General features: G+C 36.4%; 1 protein-coding gene across 1 annotated transcript; it reads left to right on the top strand.

Moving 5' to 3' along the window:
* Nucleotides 1-17,623: 17,623 nt before the first annotated feature.
* Nucleotides 17,624-19,288, top strand: LOC131144820 (GEM-like protein 5). The gene is made up of 3 exons (XM_058093706.1): nucleotides 17,624-18,319; nucleotides 18,476-18,750; nucleotides 18,835-19,288. The coding sequence occupies exons 1-3, from the start codon at nucleotides 17,965-17,967 to the stop codon at nucleotides 19,036-19,038; spliced, it is 834 nt and encodes a 277-aa protein (XP_057949689.1). The 5' UTR covers nucleotides 17,624-17,964; the 3' UTR covers nucleotides 19,039-19,288.
* The last annotated feature ends 93 nt before the right edge of the window (nucleotides 19,289-19,381 follow it).

The raw sequence follows: 19,381 nt of genomic DNA, 5'->3' as shown, positions 1-19,381 counted from the left end.
AATTTTTCTCCCTATATGCAAGCAAATATAGTGTATCTCTACTTTTATATGTGCTGAAAATAATAAGAAAAATAATCAATCACACCAAGCCACAAGAACACAATCAATTTTTTACGTGGAAAACTTCTCCAGTGTGAGGAAGAAAAACCATGGGACCTAGTCCAGTTGAAATCTCCACTATCAATCAAATAATAGGTACACAAAGTCCTCTCTAATCACAATTAGAGGTTACAAATATATCTCATCAAGATATCATCAATCTTGGCAAAGACAAAGAGGATTGAAGAGAATATACCAAATTTGTGGTTACTGTTCACGGGCAAAAATCTCAACTCCCGAGCTCAAAATCCGATCTCCACTGTTCAGATTGTAACTCCTTGAGTCGTGAACCTCTCTTCCAAAGTTTAACTCGATCAGACCACAGATGAAGTGGGATTGGAGTCTTGATGAAATCTGGGCAACATTAGAAAAATCACGTTTTTCTCTCTTTCTTTTGAGAAGTGACGGCTCCTCCCTTCTCCCCTCTCTTTTTATAACTTCCTTTAGGTTTTCACACTAAAAGGGCTGGACTTTGGGTTTTTAACAAAGCCCACTTGGGCTTTCCTCCACATGGAAGGAAATAACCCAACAATATATATATATATATATATGTGTGTGTGTGTGTGTGTGTATGTATAATGTTAATGTAATATTATAATAGATATATATATTTCTTAAAGCATTAAGGATGCTTATCCTGTAAGCATCCAAACAAAATTGGAAATTGGAATTCAATTCCAATTGCAGAGAGACCCCCCCCCCCCAGCAGCGTGCTCTCAACTCTCTCACTCTCTTCATCTCTCATCTCTCTCTCCTCACACCCTCACTTTCTCTCTCTTTGATTTCTTCCCAATCTTTAGCCAAATCGATGATCAAACACTACCACGAGGTCCCGACTTCGATTATTAGCAAGTTAATCAAAGCAGATTTTAGGTTTGGACTTCCTAGGCACCACTCCAAGACTAAGATAAGGAGATTAAATTATGTGAGACTTTTAGTTTTAAAAAATTTAACCGATTAAATTTGAGTATATGATCTCGTATATGTTATATATAATTTTCTATACGATTCAAGCATATGAAATGAGTGCCTTTGATTATTATATGTATTTGGGAAAAACCTAAAATGTGTAGGTTGATCGTCATTGTTCCTAAAAAATATATTTGTGGTTAAATAAAATTGTGAAGACGATCAAAATTGATTTTCGGTTAAAAATGTATTTTTCCCGAGCACTTTATGGTATTCTGAAATTATAATTTAAATCGTGTGGCATAAGAATAATATGTATAATTAAATCAGAATATTTTTGTGAAATGGTACTGATTTTATGAAAATGCTGGAAATATTGTGAATTTGTGAAATATGTGGAATGTCGTTTATATACCGAGATACAAACATGATATTTTTTATATTGAAAAATGTGATTTATACAAACATTATATTTTTGATATTGAGAATTATTGTGGAATTGTGGAAATGAGATGTAGTGATTCAAAAAAATAAATAATTAAAATTAAAAAATAAATTTAAATAAATAAATAAATAAAATATTGTTAAATTGAATTTATTAAATAAATAATATGATAGATATATTTATATTTATATATATAATATTAATATAATAATATTAAAATAGTTAGGTAAGATTGCATTTAGTGCAATCTGAAGATTTTTAATTTGGAAAACTTGATCTCTCTAGACGAGTGCCCATCGCCTCTCAACTCCCTCTCCAAGTCTCTGTCCTCTCCTCCGTCTCTCTTTTGTCTCTCCTCAATTTCTTGGCAGATATTCAGCCGATTGGAAAACGGAAGGTACCGTTGGGTTCCTATCTCCGCCACTGATATTTCTACCAAAGTGGATTTGTCGTGGGAGCGATGTAGGCACCACCTCGGGATCCTAATCTCTATTATCATCATTTTGATCAGAGTAAAATTTTAATTTGGGTTTTCTAAGCACCACTCTAAAGCGAGAGTGAGATTTGGAGAATTAAGTAAATTGGTTATATTTGAGAGTATAAATATTTATTTGGAATTTATGGGTCTAGAAAAATGTTAAAATAGTATTTTATTTAGGGTTGATTTAATTGAACTAGGATTATTGAATCAGGGTTCGAGTGAGCGCTGCAGGCATCTTTTCAGGGTCCATGTTAGTGAAGTTCAAGAAATCAGGTAAGGGGGAATATATATTAAATCATATTTTTATGAATTAATTGGAAAATGAAATATGTATGATTATACGTGTATATATTTTTGTATGGGTTTAAAATGCAAACCGTTTAAATTACGTTTTCTGAGCCTAGGGCTATTTATTTAGATACGTATATGTGAAAATGAACTGATGTAAGTGAATGATATTTTCAGGATAACAACGTAAAAAGGAAAGGTATATTTTTAGTATATAAAGGTTAAATGTAGGTTGACTTATTTTACAATATATATATATATATATATATATATATATATATGAATTTTACTATTAAATAGTGTGAAATAAGTAAAATAGAATTCTGTGTAGAATTATGTTATATGTATAAAATATAGGATATACAGGAAATGAACTGAGTTTGAAAACGATATATGAAATATGCTGCATGTAAGTGTTAATGCAATCATGGAAACAAAAATAATTGAAAGATGCTGGTAGCAGATTAGCGCATTTTTATGTGGACCAATACAAAAATAAGTGAAAGATACTGAGACTAACACAAAAACAGCTAAAAGATGCTGGGACTAACACAAAAACAGCTAAAATATGCTAGGACTAACACAAAAACAGTTGAAAGATGTTGGATATATTATGAAATGAAACGAAAATGAGAATGAACTGGAAATGATGAAATGGAAATGAAATGTGAAATTTGAACGATGTGAAATGGGAAAGAGCCACGTAAATTGAAATGTCATGAAATGTCAAAGCTGAGAACATGAACAGATAAGAATTACAAAATAATGATAGAAAAAATAATGTATTATGGTAGTATCATTATTTATGCTTGTAGAACATGTTACGTTTGGGCGGGGCAAACTCTTCGCCCGAGGGCTTGCTGAGAAAGGCGAGTGCCCTGATTAGTATCAAGTGTTGCAGTAGGCTGCATAACGTACTAAGGCAGAGGGAAACTATTTGTATGGGCGGGTAGATTTCCAGGAAGCCTTCGTTGGTAAACCTTTGGATGAACTGTGTGAGTACGAGATTATTTCTTCACCTGAGGGCTTACTGAGTAAGGTGAGTACCCTGGTATGCTTCAGTTGTGACCTTCGGGTCGCTTAAAGTATCAGAGTAAAGGGATGTTACTTATATGGGCGGGTAATCACCCCTATCCTTAGGTTTTTATCGTGGGTAAAATATCTTGCATGTGGTTGATTAGATTCAGAAAATGATTTCAGAAATTATGTTAAAGATTTGCAAATGTTGAACAGTATGTTGATTACAATCTCACGTTGGCCACACGCTGATTTAATATATTGTTTCTTCCCTTAGCAAGATGTGTCTCACCCGAATACAAATTTATCTTTTTCAAGACCTCCACGAGATCAAACTTAGAGAGCTCGAGGTTATTACAACATTTTTGAGTTATAGAAAAAAATGGTATAATGTTGATGATATTTTGGGATATATAAAATTTATGTTTTATGTTTTTATGTTTTAAGTCTTCTAAGAAATGGATGATTGTGAATACTGAAAGTGGTGGTTTATGTTTTTTGGAGTTATGTATGTATATATATATGTGGATACAGGGGGATGTATGATTTATGTTGGGATGTAGATAGATGTAGAAAACTCTGGTATTATACTAATTGAGGATTGTAGTTATGTTTTCCGCTGCGTAAATATTAATGGAATAATAGGTACAAGAAAATGAATGACATGGCACCCAGGTCCCATAAGACAGGTTCAGGGCGCCACAAAGCTTGGTTAATCAGGTATAACACATCAGACCGGATTTCTGGGTTCGGGGTGTTACATTTTGGTATTAGAGCATAGGTTTTGGGATTCTGTAGACTTAAGGATGATTTATACTAGAGTATAGGAATTAGTTAGGATAAGGATACTAGATGTATAAGTTAGATGTTGAGAAGTATAACATTTTATTTTGTAGTTTAGAGGCGAAAATACGTCGACGATTTCTTGTGATTTTCGGGTTTTAACCCAAAATCGAGGTAAGGGTCCGATTTCATTTTTGTTTCGGAATATATGTAGTAGTAAGAATTGTAAGGAAGTATTGTTCTTGGTTGTTTAGGTTTTGGTGTCTCGGTTCGTATTTTTGGAGCCATAGAGTTCGTAGTTTGGTATTCGAGAAAAGGTAAGGAGATTCTGTTTATATTAATTTATTTTTAAAATCGGGATCAATAAACCTATAGTTTACGATCGTATGTATGTTTTGGTTACTTATTTAGGAAAATCTATCAGGTCAAAAATGCGAGATTTTCGGGTTACAGTTTTCGAGAAAATTTGGGGGTTTCAGGTATCATCTCTATTTTGTTAGAGAAATCGTATGTTGTATTAAAACTATAGTATTGAGATGACCGTACCCATATTTGTATTAAACTATATTCTTGAACTGAAAATGATAGGATTTGTTGTATACCAAATAAGTGTGGAATGAACTGTTGTATGTAAAATGTTCCAGGTTTCGTAAAAATAGCTAGGGGCAGCTAATTACCGTATGCTGATGAGTATAGGGACATAAGTTCCAAAATTGTTCCAAGTTTTGTAAATCAGCTAGGGGTAGCTAATTACCACACGTTGAATCAGTTAGGGGCGACTAATTACTGTATGCTGATGCCATGTCTCGGCTAATTACCATGAGCGAGAGTGTCCAACTCTATATCCGAGGGTGTGAAATATCGCCTGTTCTTTTTGGCTGGTCACCGGTGGGTGTGAGCTACACCGTAGTGGCAACGATATCGTTGTGAGGCTTCGATTATCACAGGTTATTGGGTGCTCGTATTGGCAATGTTATTGCTGTGAGGCTTTGGTTATCCTAGGATAATTGGATGCTTAGTGTGACGACACTGACCGTATGTTTGGGTATCGTATGCATTGGAACTGAATTTTTGGAAAATATTGGAACTGTATTGAACTGTATCGTATCGTATTGTATTGTGTTATGTTTTACACTGAAATAACACTTGTATGCCACACACCGATATAACCTGCTTTCTTCCTTACTGAAAGGTGTCTCACCTTGAATATACAAATATTTTTTAGGTCCTTCGAATAGCAAAAACTAGCACCCTAGCGTTCGGAAGCAGGGGTGTCGGTTAGCTATGTTTAGTACCTGTGTAGGTACGATTTTTGTAACCGGGTTGTTAGTGTTGGGTTTTGTGGACACCCAGAGGGTACGAGTTTTGTAACCGGGTTGTCAGTGTTGGGTTTTGTGGACACCCAGAGCATGTATTGTATTTTGGGATGTGTATTTCCAGTTATGTATAGACTCTAGTATGGTATGATGTATGTATAGAAATAAAATTTTTGCTGCGTATTTGATGAGTATGGATATGTATATGAAAGTGTGACGACCTGCTTATTTTCCCCTTTTTTTTTTTAATAACATCAATATCACATATCTCATATTCCAGCTCAGCAGATCATAATCCACCTGTACCCGTGGGTACCAGGGATACATCATAACAACTAACGGAAGCCTAGGCAGTAGGAAACATACAATCATATACATCTCAATACCATATATCACAATATACCAGAGTCACTACAATCACTGTATTTCAATATATACATCCCAAAAATCATATCTAGGGACATTTCCCACAAAAATTTAACTGTCCCTACAAAACTTACCCTTCAAAAGAGTAAACAACAGCTCTAGATCAGCAGGGCTTTTCCCGCTCTCCTATCTGAGGCTCCTAAAAAGTTTATAAAATTTAGGAGTGAGACACCTCTCAGTAAAGGAAATAAACTAATACCAGTGTGTGGCAACATGAGTATTCTGTGTTCTACATATATCATACATAACATACTCAGTAACTGTTTGTCAAATATGGGAAAACATATATATCATCAAATCATGGTAGAACATACTACATTTTCATAAACATATTTCATCTCATATAATGATAATACAAAAGCATCCTTGGTTGGTAGCTAGCTGTTGTCATGTATTACCCCCACATGATTGGGTTGTGTGGCCCGAAGGCGAGACCTGACAATGGTTGGCCGACCACTGCCAAGTCAAACGTACAGTCTGTAAGTCCGATGGGTCTGCCTGACCTGGTCCGTACACCAGGGGCGATCACACACACTTCTTAAAAATCATATCGACCATCCAATCTCACACCACTCCGTACAGCGGCGTTAACACAAATATCATGATCACAAAGACCATGGACACATAGCAACGGTACCATGCAAGTGCTAGCCTAGACCAAACCAACCAAGTTCTAATATCATATAATATATATACTGAAACTGTGATACATGGATATCTCATATCATTAATTAACAGATTAATCATATCGTTTTGCATATATACGTATATCATGAAAATCATCGGCACGTACACCGATATTACACATTTTATCATAGCTCGGCTCATGCGGCCGAAAAATCATAGCACAGCCCGTACACTGAAAAATCACATCATAATACAACCCGTACGCTGGCAAATCACATCATAACACAGCCCGTACGCTGGAAAATCACATCATAGCACAACCCGTACGCTGGCAAATCACATCATAGCATAGCCCATATGCCGGAAAACATATAAAAATCCCTATCATAATCTCATTCCAAAAAACAGTATTTCACAACATTTTATACTCATGCCACACTAACAGGTTTTTCACATATTCAACGTATCATTATTTCAACAGTATTTTTCCAAATATAAACCATATATATGAACATATATACTTTTCCTGAAATCAAATGTTATATATACATACATTTTTTGAAAAAGAACTAGCTTATCCCCTTACCTGATTCCTGAAAAGCCCCTAAGAAAATCTACCCTGCTCTCGCAGGGTTCTTAACTCAACACTTTGGAAACAATATTTTCCAGAACTAAAGTTCAATATTTCTAAGCGTATAACACTTTTCTCAACTGTCAAAAATCCAAATATTGAGTAGAAAGCCTTACCCTGAATTTGGGATGGTTTCCACCTTACTTTCACCAACAATCTGCTCTGACAGATTTGGAGAGAACTTCCCCAGGAGTGTCATGGTGACTTCAGATTGTCGATCCGACAAAGATCTGGCCCGAAGTCGATGAAAGAGAGAGAGAGAGAGAGAGAGAGAGAGAGAGAGAGAGAGAGAGAGAGAGAGAACCGAAGGGGAGAGAGGGAGAAAGAAAAGAGATGTCTTAATAGAGAAGTAAAAATCAAATTTTTGTATATATATATAGAACAAGCTTCGTCGACGAAACACGTCATTCGTTGACGAATCCTTTAATGATTTCGTTGACGAAATTCAGTCCTTGTCGACGAATTCCCTGTGTTCATCGACGAATCGTCTCATGCCTTCGTCGACGAATCCCCTGTGTTCGTCGATGAGGCCCTGATAACTTTCCCTTGGGTTTTTCCTTCCAAAATGCAATGTCGTCGACTACCTCCTTATGTTTTGGTTTCCATTCCCTTTTCTTTTATTATTTAAATACCATTTTAAATTTGGGTCGTTACAGAATGTGTATAGGGTGTACGTGAACCCCATGGGGTCGAACTCTCATTCAGTATGGTATCATGTATGTTTTAAATGATACAGAGACATGTTAGGTTATTAAAATCACACTTGGGACCCACTTACGGGTTCGGGGCGTGACACAAACGGTATCAGGGTAGAGGGAAGGTACATGTATGGGTGTATAATCTTCCCAATCCTCGGGAACTTTCGCTATAAATATTGGGTTGTTTGTGTGACTACAGTCTGTACGCACCTTGCCAGTTGTTGTGTCCTGCCAGTTGTTGTTGAATAATTGATGAGTTTATTTTGCATATATATTAAAACTCTTCTACCACACACTGCTATAGTTTATTTCTTCCTTACTGAGAGGTGTCTCGCCCCAGCGAATTATTATCTTTTCAGATGATCGAGCTTAGAAAGCTCAGAGGGCATGGTTAGTTTCTTTTTGGAAAATTTGGGTAGTTGTAAGAACAAATATATGTTCAGTTTATATTTTGATATTTTTCTAGTGATGTAATATGGATAATTTGCTATACTCCTTTTTGGGATTGTATAAATTAGAACTCTAGTATTTTATCGAGGTTATTTAATTATTTTACTGCGTGAATGGTATCAGAGATGGTGAATGGTCTCATCACACCCCGGGCCCCACTTGGCGGGTTCGGGTGGTGACAAGTGGTATCAGAGCTTTAGATTATAGATTCTGTAGACTTTAGGAGGATTAATACCATAGTAAAGGTTCTAGTTAGGATAAGGGTAAACACGGGTAGATTAAGGTATTGATAGAAATTTGAGTTTTGTTTCGTAGCCTGGATACAGAACTCCCTTGACAGACTTTTGTGATTTTTTGAATCAGTCAATGATTTTAGAAAACCATGGTAAATCCATCGACAGTGATGTTTCCAAGCAAGGAGACTAAAACTTGGAATTGGAACTTGAAGGTTAAGATGATTAAGGTTAATTGGGCGTTGGTTGTTTAATTAAGGATTTGAATATTAATCGGGTTTCTTGTTTTATAACTGTGCCAGTTATGTTAAGATGTAGAGATTTCAAACTTACCTTTGTCATATCTTCAGGATGGATCCCAGAGGTAAAGGCGTGGATGCTGGAAAGGAGAATGAGTTTGGGGCTTCCAGTGGAGATGAGATTGAAACCTCCATACTGCTGCGAGGTATAGCTTAGCAGGTTAGGGAAGAGATGAGGCGGGACCCTGAGGGATCGAGCTGCCCACCTGTGAACCAGGGTTGTTCGATCGATCAATTCACTTGCTTGAAACCCTGTTATTTTGAGGGAGATATTGGCCCAATCATAGCTTAGAATTGGGTGTAGGAGATGGAAAATATATTGACAGTACTGGATTGCACTAAGAGAAGGTTCTCTACGTCACTTTTAAACTGACATGAGAGGCTGAGCGGTGGTGGCTTGCAGTGAAGTTGTTGGAAAAGCAGCGGGATGTACCTATTATTATGACATGGAAGCATTTCAAGGAGGTCTTTTACGACCGGTATTTCCCCGCCACCACCAAGAATGCGAAGGCAGAGAAATTCTTCAACTTGAAACAAAGGCATCTCACTATGCAGCAGTATGCGTGTGACATGCTTACAAATACAAAAATTTTTAGAACTGGTGGATAAAGCCACCGTTGCAGATTCGAGCCTGCAGGGAATTGAAGGGATGTTAGAGTAGAGGAAGAGACCAATGTCTCTCAGCTCCCATGCTAAAGTCAGACAAGGTCCATGGAGGGGAGAGAGAGATACTGGGGGTTAGAAGCTAGTTAGGAGTGATCAAGGCCATTGGGGTAACTCAACAACCTCTTACTGTGCGAGGTATAATCGGAGGCATTGGGGAGAATGCATGGGTAGGGGTCCTATGTGTTACCGGTGTGGCAAGTACAACCACATAGCTCGAGATTGTCATGAGCCGCTGGGTCAAAATCAGGGACCACTAAGCAACGCACTCGCTCCAGATCAGAATCGAAGGAATAATTTGGTGCCACGCGGCGGATCAGCACGTGTCTACATACTTGCCCTAGCTAAGACAGACACTGCTAGAGGCGCAGGTAATGTGTTTATGTTTAGAATAAATAATAAGTTTCATTTGATTTTGGGTAATGCAATTGTTCATATGCTAGAATAGATTGAAATGTGTGAAATGCGTGATAGAATATATGTTGATTAACGAATTTCGAGGATAAAATTTTGTAAGGGAGGACAAATGTTCTTCTTGGGTTCGTCGATGAACCTTTTAGACTCGTCGATGAACGCCAACCTATAAAGAGGCCCTAGATCCATTTCAACGTAGAATTCTCTCTTCTCTCTAACTCTCTTTCTAGGGCTACGGTTCCTTGCCCTTCTCTCTTCGATTCTGCCCCAGATTTAGCCCGATTCAACGATCGGAACCACCACAAAGTTCCTAGTGTGATACCCCATGGATGAAAAGACTTAAAAAGATAAGATGTTACTACCCATATCAACAAGACGCACCTTTCTTTTCGGGAGCTTTCCCATAAGAGCTCCATAGTTAAGCGTGCTTGGCTTGGAGCAATCTTGGGATGGGTGACCACCTAGGAAGTTTTCTCAAGAAGTGTGTGAGTGAGGACAAAACACACTGAAAAGGACACGTGTTGGTTTGTGGGGCCAGTCATTAGTCCGATAAGGCCCGCCCCCCTGTTGTTTGGTCCAAGTGAAAGAGGAGAGTCGTAGTGCTCCCTGGCAGAGCCGGGTTGGGGCGTTACAAATGGTATTAGAGCCAACACCCAGCCGGAAGTGTGATGAGATTCACATCGCTTGAGTTTGGAAATGTGGGTTCGCAACGAGCACGTTGCGTTCTATAAGTTGGGGAGAATGTGATACCCCATGGATGAAAAGACTTAAAAAGATTAGATGTTACTATCCATATCAACAAGGTGCACCTTTCTTTTCATGAGCTTTCCCATAAGAGCTCCATAGTTAAGCGTGCTTGGCTTGGAGCAATCTTGGGATGGGTGACCACCTGAGAAGTTTTCTCAGGAAGTGTGTGAGTGAGGACAAAACATATTGAAAAGAACACGTGTTGGTTTGTGGGGCCAGTCATTAGTCTGATAAGGCCCGCCCCCCTGTTGTCTGGTCCAGGTGAAGGAGGAGAGTCGCAATGCTCCCTGGCAGACCCGGGTTGGGGCGTTACACCTAGGGTGATTCTCTCCAAGCTAACCGGAGCAGAAACTTGATTTGGAGTTCTTGGGCACCACTTCAAAATTAGGGTAAGTAGGATATTTTTAATATTAAATTAATTATTGGGAGTGTGTGGACTTAAAAGATGTTAAATGATAAATATTCTAGGGTTGAACTGATTAAGTTAAGATTTTTGGAACACAAGGTTCCGTTTTCCGTTTGATTTAGGCAGAATTTTGAGGAACGGGTAAGGGGAATAAAATTATACCAGGATTTTTATTAAATTTGAACTGGTTAATTTCAAGTATATAAGACGTATAATTATAGTATGATTTTATGAATGGTTTAGGCATTTGAAAAAAAATGATGATTTTGAATATAAGTTATATTTGGGAAAAATCGTATAACATTAAAATATTCTTTTATAATTAACTGGTTTTAAATATTGTTTGGTTGTGAATACTGTCTGCTTGTTAGTGCTATTTGGTTGTGGATACTGTTTGGTTGTGGATACTGTCTGGTTGTGAATACTGCTTGGTTGTGAACACTGTTTGGTGGTGAATATTGTTCGGTTGTGAATGCTACCTGTTTGTGTGAATACTGTTTGTCGTGAGTGTATACGTGCAGTGAAATACTTAACTGTCCTACGTGGGCCACGTATAGTGAAGTACGCAACTATCCTATGTGGGCCACCTACTAAGATAGTACACAGTAGTCTCATGTGGGTCACATACTATGATAGTATGTAGTCGTCCTATGTGAGCCACATACTGGGTAGTACGCAGTAGTCCTATGTGGGCCATGTACAGGGCTGTACACAGAAGTCCTATGTGGGCCACATACTACGAGGTATGAAGTTGCCCTGAGTGGGCCACGTACTAAGATCAATGGAATGTATTGTAATTCTGTGTGGTTGTGTGGTGGTGTATGTGAACACGTGCATTTCTAAAAGTAAATCTCTCTGCTCGAGGGCTTATTGTGAAAGGTGAGTGCCCTGATCGGTATCAATTGTAGCCATACCCGAATCAAAGGGTACGGTTACAAACTGTATCAGAGCAGAGGGAAGGTACATGTATGGACGTGTAATCTTCCTAATTCTAGGGAACTTTTGCTATAAATATTGGATTGTTTGAGTGACTACAGTCTATATGCGCCTTGTCAGTTGTTGTTGAATAATTGATGAGTTTATTTTGTATATATATATATATTAAAACTCTTCTACCACACACTGCTATAGTTTATTTCTTCCTTATTGAGAGGTGTCTCACCCCAGCGAATTATTATCTTTTCAGGTCCTTCAGGTGATCGAGCTTAGAAAGCTCAGAGAGAGGGCATGGTTAGTTTCTTTTTGGAAAGTTTGGGTGGTTGTAAGAACAAATATATGTTCAGTTTATATTTTGACATTTTTCTGGTGATGTAATATGGAGAATTTGTTATACTTCTTTTTGAGGTTGTATAAATTAGAACTATGGTATTTTATTTGAGATTGTTTAATTATTTCGTTGCGTGAATGGTATCAAAGACGATGAATGGTCTCATCACACCCCGAGCCCCACCTAGCGAGTTCGGGGTGTGACAAGCTAGCTGAGAGTGAGTAGTGTTGGGACTATATTTTGTTTATATCTAGTTGTTTTGGTTATTCGAGACTATAATATGTTTTTGGGGAGATGTTGATATTAAGGTTGAGAGGTAGTACTCTTAGATGCATGGTTGTAAAAGTATATTTTGTTTCCGTTGTTTGTTTGTTTAAATTAATTATGTGATGATATTACTTTGGACCCCATTGGGTCTGAGGATTTGGTGTGTGTGGTATCATAAATAGCATTGATGATGTCATTATTATGATTATTTGTGGATTAATTTCAGGGGCGTTACAATTGTTGTATCAGAGCATTATAAGGTTATTTATGGAATATTAGCACTCCGGGCCCCACTGGGTTCGGGGTGCTACACATAGGTTCCGAATTTATTTTATAACTTATACTTTGAATCTCATCACGAAATTTTTTAGGAATGTACATAACATAGATAGGAATTTATGGATTTAATTTGGTGATTTTTGAAGATTGATAAGATGACTTTTTGATTTTTCAAAGTAAGTTCTAAATTTTGGGATGCCCCATTCAATTAGCAAAACTAAATGTCAATTTCAATAAAATTGAAGTTAGTTACCAACGATGTGGTATGGATACAAAATTTGTCTCTAAATTCTAAGCATAAAAATAATATCATTTCGAGAAAAGCCTCATAATTTGCTGGATAAGAGTTTATTAAATACAATCGAATTTATAATTAGACCTTTGAGGGAATTCAAAGTGAAATTATAATTTATTTTCTAAATCAAGGATTTGTGGTTATCTTGTGATAGGTTAAGGAATTACTAAAAAGTCTTCAATTCCCAAGGAGATTAAGGTAAGTAAGCTTGATTATGTCAATTTTTTTATAAAATTCATACCCGAGTTTATTTATAAGTACGTTTGATTATGTTAAATATTCTCAAATTTTTTTTAAAGAAATAATTTAATTTCTCTTGGGTAATTTTCAGAATTATGATATTGTATTAAAAATAAATACTTTTACCATGAAAATCATGTGGCATGAGCTTATTTTTATTACGTTGCATGTTTTATAATGAGATTTTCATGATATTATTTTATTGTATAAATTATAATAAAATGTTTTCAAAAACTCTTATAGCTCAGAGATCATATAATTACAGATGCTCGATATTATAGTTTAAAGTTTACAGTGGTCAGAGTGCATTCACACTATTTACAGAGTTGTTATATATGGTGGTGGATTTTTTCGGAGTGCACACTTGGGTCAAACCATGACTTAATAGGGAAATATCACCCAAAGTTAAAATTTGATTTAGTTTGGTCGACAAGCCAGCTAAGTTTAGTTTTCAAATGGCACAACTCAGTCATGGGGGGCAAATATAACTTACAGTTAGCAGACTTAAGGGATGTTTTAAATTAAAATATGTTGGTATTAGAGCAAAGGGACAACTAATGTCTCTTTATCCCTGGGAACTCTCACTTATGAATGATTGTGGCGAAATAAGACTCTCCGCCCCGGGGCTTCCTGGTTTGGGGCAGTCACCCTCCACTCATAGTGAGTGTTCTGATAAGTGCTCGTTGTTGCCACAGGCATGAGACCCCAAATGGAAAGTTTCAATTGTGGTATCAAAGTAAAGAAAGATTTTTTCAAAACAAGTATAAAAAGAAAGTATTTATATATATTTATATATGAGAATATGGTCCACAGTTAGAAGGCCTAAGAGATATTTTTACAAAGTAAGTAAAAAAGAAAGTACGTATTTATACAAGTATTATGGGTACATGTTAGATTTGGTGTATTCCCAAGAGGGGAAGGGTGTGAATTGGGTGTTTAAAAATTTCTCCTCTAGGTTCAACTAGTTCAGCAACAGTATATTCACAACCTAGGGCTAGTCTACTCAAATGCGCCGATAAGTATAATATGTGGAATTTAAATCATGCGCATCATTTACACAATAACATACACGTGCGGAAAAATAAAGTGCGGAAATATAAATAGACACACGATATGTTATTGGGGTTCGACCAACTGTGCCTACGTCCCCACCTCTAACTCGCAAACCCAATGATTCCACTAATGCTCACTTAATGAGTGGAGTGGCACCTAATACAGTCAGGTCAATTAGCACAGAACTGATCTCAACCTTTACAAACTCTCCTTGCGGGGCGGAGAAGGCCCTAGGTCAAATTCACAGGGTTGACCCCAACCTTTACACAATCCTTATCGAACTGGATTACCGCCCTCTCAGGCCACGCCTGGAAATACAACAATATGTTCACTAAAATGGTACAGTGATTATGCTTTCATGTAAAACAGATATGTACCCAATATACGCAATCACATGCACATCAATAATATAGGTAATGTAAGCTCAGTGATGCAAATAGTTGTGCTAACAACACTCAATATGATATAATCAATGATATGCTCAAGAGTGTTCAAAACAAACAGTATCTTGGAATCTAAGCAAAGCACAGTTCACTAGCAAATCAATATTTCAAATATATGAATATGATAATCAAACTAGTTCAAGAAGATTTTCCTCAATGAAATAAGCACAATACTAGTTTGAAAATATTTTACTTGTTTAAAAATTCTTTGCACAACAGAAAACCAAACTATTGGACACTTGTAATAATAATGCAAATATCATAAGTTTACTAGTTTATGCTAACACAAGATTTATAATATTGAAATCTGTGTGATAAAACTAAGCCAAACTTCCCAAAAATAATATTACAATCAACCAATCAAATGGGAGTATTAGCACTATATAATAAACACAAGATCAAGATATACCAAGGGAATAAATATTTTAGAGTATTTTGGGCAAAATGAGATTTTGAGATAGAGAAGATTTTTACTAATTATTTTGGCTAATCTCATATTAATCCTCAAAAATGAACTCATATTTATAGATAAGGTAAAAAATATAACCGTTTGGGACCTATTGGGTATTATTAGAAAATTTTAAAAATACTTAGAAAATATTAACCCCATTTAATAAATTTAACCTGAGTTAAAATATTTTTAACCCGTCGAGGTTCGGGTGGCTGAGCTGAGGTTCGGTCACCTAAACAGACACAGTAATCAAAGTAATTTAAATGAGTTCGATCGCCCGTGTCATGGTTTGACAGCCCGAATCAAAGTCAGTAGTATTGGTTCGTAACTTCGGGTGCTTGGGCATAGGGTTAGTCACCTAAACTAGTGTGTTTGGTCGCCTGGGGCTCTTTTTGAACTGAATGGATCGGTTGCCCGAGTAGGTGGAATGTCCCTTTCAAAGGGTTCAAGCGCCCGTGGACGGTACACACAAAATGGTTTGGTCGCCCAAGAGCCCAAGTCAACTGTTGACTTTTCAATAGTTCGGGTGCTCAAGGAGTTTTGAACTCCAAGGGTTCGGTCACCCGAGCTCTCTCAATTTCCTTATAAAATTCAATTTTAATGCATTTTTAATACTCCTCAATTTTGCATGATATATATGCATAAGTGTTGGGACCTAAAATTATACTAGGGTCTTACTGAGGCTGTTTTGAGATAGTCCCAAAAATCCGACGTCGGTAGATCGGAGGTCGACCGAAGGGTGCCATAAGGTCATTTGGTCCCTATGGTCATTTTGAACTTACAAATCCTATATGCATGATATGCAGAGATTATTACAGACTGATATACCTAATTACTATTACAGACCCAGTGAAATGAAATATAGATTACAACAATTAAAAAATTATGGGCTTTCATTTTCCTCCATGTGCCATCAATACAATATTCCTAATATGGTCCTGCACATAAACTTGGCAAACGTTAAATACTAGAGTATTTGTCATAATCAAAACAGGGTATGACCCATTGGGTCAACAGTACAGTTTACAGTTGATAGTTAAAGTATACGATTATGAATTTTACAGCTATAATTTGATGAAAATAATGTTATGCGGAAGTTTATAAATGATTTATAGATTTTTCAAATGCAGTTTTGAAGTTATAGTTTTAAATGATATTTGTTACGAAATTATGATACAGTAAAGTTAAACTTAGCTACACACTGATATAATATTTCTTACTTACTGAACGTCGTCTCACTCCAATATTATTTTACAAATAATTCTGAATAGTATACCAGAAATCAGACATAACAAACGCATGTGTGGGATTAAAAAGAGTTATTTAAAATAAATATTAATGTAGCACCAGTTGGTTATGTTTTTATATTTTGAAATTTTTAAGGATGTCAATTTTGGAGATACTATTGTAATGAGGTTATTTAGTACACTGGTATAAATGTATTTGAGGTTTTATTTACTTCTGTTGTAAAATAATTATAGAAAATAACATCCTAAATCCAATCGGGTTTGGGGCACTACAAAAGTCATGTATCTATACATGACTTTGATCATTATATCTTACACTAATAAATAAGGTACATGACTTTGGTCAATACACCTTTATATACACACACTAATAAGTAAAACAAAAGCTTAAATATCTAATAAATTATATATATGTAGGCACACGCATACTATGTGATCATGAAAATCACACACAAATATAAAAATTTTCAACATAACTAATTTCCTAATAATTGTAAAAGATTCGTATCATCTCTCTCTCTAAAAAAATTGTATAATTGTCGAGTGGGATAAATGAATAGGTGGAAGTTGAGTTTAATTTTTATATAATTAAACTTGGAACCTATTTACTTATGAAGAATAATTATTTTTAATTTTTAAAAAAATAAAAATTTTTAACATTAAATCACTTTCAACTTTTTTTAAAAAATATTTAAAAATTAGATAATTAGGTGAAAGTTAAAAATAATAAATTAAAATATTTTAAAAAATGAACAAGGTAACTTCTTTGGATTTAAAAATATTTCATTCTCCAAATTGAAATGAATTCAATGTAAGATCTGTTAAAAGATTGTCATTTTTCAACTATTGTTATACAAATACTAAAATTTTTAAAAAGTAAAATGGGTTTTTATAATTTTTTTGTTAAAATGAAAGAAAAAAAATTATAGATATTTTGATTGATAACCTAAGTTCTTTCTATTTAAAAATATTTCAAATTAATACACAATACTGACAGCACCCATTACGTAATTTTCAAGTTTAATATATTTTAAGAAAAAAAATAAAAAGTCTTAAAGATGCATTTACATTACAAAAACAATTATAGAAAAAAAGACTTGCTGCAGGCAGCCAAACAACAATTTGTTAATAAAGCAACAGTAAAGGATTGAATATTAATTTCCCATTCCCTTTAACAAAAAATATCACACTATAATAAATAATAAATAATTTAAAATGAAAATCTCTGGCTCTTTCCAGATAAGCTCGCGGGTCAATCTCCCCATCTGCGCTGCGTGTCTCCTTCCCAGAGATGCTTCTTCACTAAGTAAGCAAGACGCGTCTCCTTGTGTACATTCCTTAATTTGATCCGTACATCTCTAAACTAAATCATCTTTTATATATATATATAGATCAATCCAAATCTCTTCCTTCATACTACATCTTCAGCGCCTTCTCTTTCTTCGATCTCAGCTTCCTTCGATTTTCCAGTATATATATATAAATCAGTCATGGCCGGCACGTCGGAGGAATCACAGCCCCACCAACCATCTTCCACGTCGCCATCTCCGAAACCCACGGAGGCACCGCTTGCCGGGTTCTACCCCTACCCGCCGACGGAGGAGGAGATGAAGAAATGGGGCACCCACGTGATGGGGGCGCCGGCTGTGCCCGCCACCCACCCGGACAACCAGAAGGCCGCCACGTGGAACGCCGGCGATCACCAGCAGCAGTTCCAGCACCAGCACCCCTACCTCCTGTACTCTCCCGTTGAGAAGCCCAAAAACCCCCTTAAACCCGTCATCGACGTCTTCAATTCCTGGAGCAGAAAGGCGGAGACCATTGCCCGCAACGTCTGGCACAACCGTAAATCCCCAATTTAAATCTCTTTCATTTCACAACTCAAAACATTTCCCAAATTTACTTTTTATCACAACTCACTTTCATTGTCAATTTTTCAAAATTTTTCTTCCTGGGGATTGATCGATTTGTATTTGCGATGTGTGATGCGTGAAATTTCAGTGAGAACGGGACCTTCGGTATCGGAAGCGGCGTGGGGGAAGGTGAACTTGACGGCGAAAGCTATATCGGAGGGAGGGTTCGAGTCGCTGTTCAAGCAGACCTTCGAGATCTACCCGGAGGAGAAGCTGAAGAAGACGTTCGCCTGTTATCTCTCCACCACGACCGGGCCGGTGGCCGGAACTCTGTATCTCTCCACCCATCGCGTCGCTTTCTGCAGCGATCGACCCTTATGCTTCACCGCTCCGTCGGGGCAGGAGGCCTGGAGCTATTACAAGGTATTTTATCAAAATTAAATAATTAAAATTTTAACTGTTAAAAGTGTGGGATATTGAATTGAATAGTGGTTGGGTGTGGTGCAGGTGAGTATACAGTGGCCAGAGATAGCCGCGATCAACCCTGTGATCATGAAAGAGAGTCCATCATCAGAGAAGTACATGCAGATCGTGACCGTTGATGGGCATGACTTCTGGTTCATGGGTTTCGTTAATTTTGAGAAAGCGTCTCAAAATCTGTCTGAAATCAGAGCAGCATGTGGGAGTTGTGTGACCCCCGTGGTTGGCTAGCTGTATATGCGTGCATTAGTAATGTTAAAAACCATCTGTGTAACTGTGTTTTGATAGATTCAGCTTTTGATTTTTATTTTAAAAGTTTCGCGGGTGTAGAATTGGGGAATTTTGGATTGTACTTTTTTTTTTTTTTTTTGGATACGTCCGGGTATCCACTACCGTCAACCACGTCCGATTTTGGATTGTACTTTTGTAATGAGCTTATATGGTGTAATGTTACGCGTGTTCAAATCGCCTTTTCTTTTTTTAATGTTTCCAAAGAATTATTTAATTCTATTATTAGATTTAAATAAAATATAATATAAAATTATATTAAAATTTATTCAAATTCATTCCAATA

This window comes from Malania oleifera, chromosome 12, assembly GCF_029873635.1.
Source record: "Malania oleifera isolate guangnan ecotype guangnan chromosome 12, ASM2987363v1, whole genome shotgun sequence".
Taxonomy (NCBI): Eukaryota; Viridiplantae; Streptophyta; class Magnoliopsida; order Santalales; family Ximeniaceae; genus Malania; species Malania oleifera.
Note: the sequence above shows the minus strand (reverse complement) of the source record. Positions and strands in the feature narration are given on the sequence as shown.

What these genes read in the sequence shown, in the direction of transcription:
- LOC131144820 (XM_058093706.1), top strand. Translation starts at nt 17,965, where the DNA reads ATGGCCGGCACGTCGGAGGAATCACAGCCCCACCAACCATCTTCCACG. An exon ending in CCGCAACGTCTGGCACAACC is followed by an intron (nt 18,320 to 18,475) that starts GTAAATCCCCAA and finishes GTGAAATTTCAG; the next exon opens with TGAGAACGGGACCTTCGGTA. An exon ending in AGGCCTGGAGCTATTACAAG is followed by an intron (nt 18,751 to 18,834) that starts GTATTTTATCAA and finishes GGTGTGGTGCAG; the next exon opens with GTGAGTATACAGTGGCCAGA.